At 40.8% G+C, this 2,704-nt stretch overlaps 1 protein-coding gene across 1 annotated transcript in view; it reads left to right on the forward strand.

Annotated features, from left to right (window-relative positions):
* The first annotated feature begins 841 nt into the window (after window positions 1–841).
* The window catches only part of HSPA9 (heat shock 70kDa protein 9 (mortalin)), a 20,849-nt gene continuing 18,986 nt past the window's right edge, over window positions 842–2,704 (forward strand). The window contains exons 1-3 of the mRNA XM_009880725.1: window positions 842–897; window positions 2,305–2,392; window positions 2,512–2,693. Of these exons, the coding sequence (XP_009879027.1) occupies window positions 2,372–2,392; window positions 2,512–2,693 (203 nt within the window). The 5' untranslated portion in view covers window positions 842–897; window positions 2,305–2,371. The remainder of the gene's footprint in view (window positions 898–2,304; window positions 2,393–2,511; window positions 2,694–2,704) is intronic.

Here is a 2,704-nt window from a genome sequence, read left to right on the forward strand (position 1 = left end):
GAAGTTTGTGGTAAAAATATTCAATTTTCGTGTCGTCCCCTCGCCCCGCCTTCCCCCCGTGTGTGGGATCCCAGTGGAGATCAGGCTGGGGGCGGCACGGAAAGGCAGCTCTTGCCCGGGCAGCGCCACCGGGCCCCGCCGTGCTCGTCCCGGTCTCCCGCGCAGGGCCGGTCTCCGCCGCCGCAGGCAGGGTGCTGGGCCGGGCCCTTGCGCCCTTACGCGCTCCGGAGGTGCGGCGAGGCCCAGTGTCTTGAGGAACGAGCGAAATATTCCTGTCTCGTTCCTCTCTATATTAAAGCGTTTTATTAAAAACTCGTTCTCAAAAGAGAAAAAGGGATAACGCTTTCAGAGTTCTTTGAGACACTGATTCAGACATGCGAAGTTTTGGCACTGCAAAAAAAAACTTCAGAGTTGCTGCAAAATCTCGACTGCAGATTCTTCAGGAGGTGTAGTAGATCATTTGCTGCTGACTGCGCATAAAGCTCTGAGAAACAGGGTTAATGTTTATCTGCTGCTGTTCATTGAAAGCTGAAGGTTCAGAGTTAATTTACCGAAATGTCTTTTGCCTGGTAGCACACTCGTAGACTGGTTTGTGTGAGGGGAATAGCTCGGTTCTGGTAATCCAAATCAGGGCTATGCCAGATGAGTAAGTGTAGTAATTGGAGTTTTGTGGCAGTCTGAATCTTTCCTAAATTTTTTCTTAGTTTGCACATAAATTTTTTAAAAATAAAACATTGTAGTAGGCGGTGCCGCTGTGTTGTCTATCTTTGAAAGCCTTAGTTTGAAGATCATTTGATGTTTAAAATGAGATTTTCATTAGAATGCCTTTATTTTACAGACATTCTGGAATGGCCTCAGTCAAAATGTTCTCAGAGCAGCATCCAGCAGAAAATACGCGTAAGTATTTCCTTGTGTTTTCATGTTTGGCTGTTTGGTATTTATGTATACTCTTCTCCTGATACCAGAACTAATTATTGGAGTTAGAGGTGGAGTAACAGAGCAAAACCATCAAGATAATAGTACCTATGTGTGTCACTTTCCTAAGGCTGTGTCTTCATGTCTTTACTTGTTTGGTTTTTTTCCAGGGGAACTTTAAGAATTGTTTTTCTCCCATTCTCTTGCCATCAGCAGCATCCACAAAGTGTGGATTGTTGAGATTTGTTTGATTTAAAAAAAAAATTAATTAAAAATTGGTGGAACAAATTGTTTTACACTGGCGTGAAACAAGAATGATGTGTGGCTCTGTTTCACTACAGATAAAGTTTATTTCAAACAGCTTGTATTTTAATTACTTGCCTTTCTTGTTGCAAGATAATGGGAAAAGAGTAGCAGTTAGTTGTGTAACTTAGTCAGATGTTTTGTGGCTGGTGCTGATTCAGGACACAGAATGGGAAATCTGTTTGTGTTAGGAAAACTGCCCAGTTCTGATTAGTACACAGAAACTGAGCAGTTGCATGTTTCAGAGATCACTGCTTTATGTTATTTGCACTGGATTTAGAACGACTTAGCATCTTGGGGAGTGAGAAGGTGATAGCCTGGTAGTAAACATGATTCTGCTCTGCCATCAGTATGCTTTCATTTCAGAACATGGTTTTGTTTGTAAGGCAAAATTAATGATTCAGGAGTTCTCTGTAGCCTTCAAGAGGGTAATACAGACTTCCGAGAAAGAAGGAGGAAATTCACAGTTGTCTTGCACAAGAACCATTCCTAGTTTTCAGAATTTAATTAATTTGTTGCTCCTCAGGATCAAAAGATGGTTATCGTTAGCTCTGGCTCAGAGAACCCTGCGTATGGGTTTAGTAATTTGTTGTCTTTCTGTATTTTTCTCTTCGTGCTAAGCAGTGGTAAATAAAACAGAACAATTTATTACTAGCATTTTGACTCCTGGTGGATGTTTTCAAACATGTTTGAACATCAAAAATAGCCCAAAGCAAGTCCAGGAAACTTAATGTGTGTAGAGACAGTATTAGTTATGACTTTGTTTTGTGTCAAAATCTTAAGGGATGTGGAGAATATTTGTAGTACAGATTATTCTGGTGAAGAATAGTGTCTTATTTGTTTAAATAAATAAGCAAGGGTTTAGCTATGTGTGATCTGATTTAATACAGAGGCACAAGGTTAAATTCCTGTATAAGAGTCAGTGACAGAACACCTGAGGTCAGAATACAATGCGTATTTGCTTCAACATCTGGTGGGAAAAAAATAATCACATTGTCCTATCTCCAGGATAGAAAGCTTTTTTGCTATCTAGTTAGTTATTTTCCTTTAGTAGTAATTTTATTTTTTCTATAATATGCTTTACAGCTCAGAAGCAATTAAAGGTGCCGTTATTGGAATTGATCTGGGTACAACAAACTCCTGTGTGGCAGTTATGGAAGGAAAGCAAGCAAAAGTAAGTAAAAAAAAAAATTAATACTAGCTTGCAGTAGCGTTATTAGAAGTTGAACGTCCCAAATTAGTGTTCTCGAAGGCGATGTTTTTTGATGGCATCCTGTTATGTATTTTACATAGGTGCTGGAAAACTCCGAAGGTGCCAGGACAACACCTTCAGTTGTTGCATTTACAGCCGATGGCGAACGGTTGGTTGGAATGCCAGCAAAGCGGCAGGCAGTAACTAACCCACACAACACCTTCTACGCTACCAAACGTCTCATCGGGCGGCGCTTTGATGACTCTGAAGTCAAGAAGGATATGTAAGTGAGGG

This window comes from Charadrius vociferus, unplaced genomic scaffold, assembly GCF_000708025.1.
Source record: "Charadrius vociferus isolate BGI_N301 unplaced genomic scaffold, ASM70802v2 scaffold822, whole genome shotgun sequence".
Lineage (NCBI taxonomy): Eukaryota > Metazoa > Chordata > Aves > Charadriiformes > Charadriidae > Charadrius > Charadrius vociferus.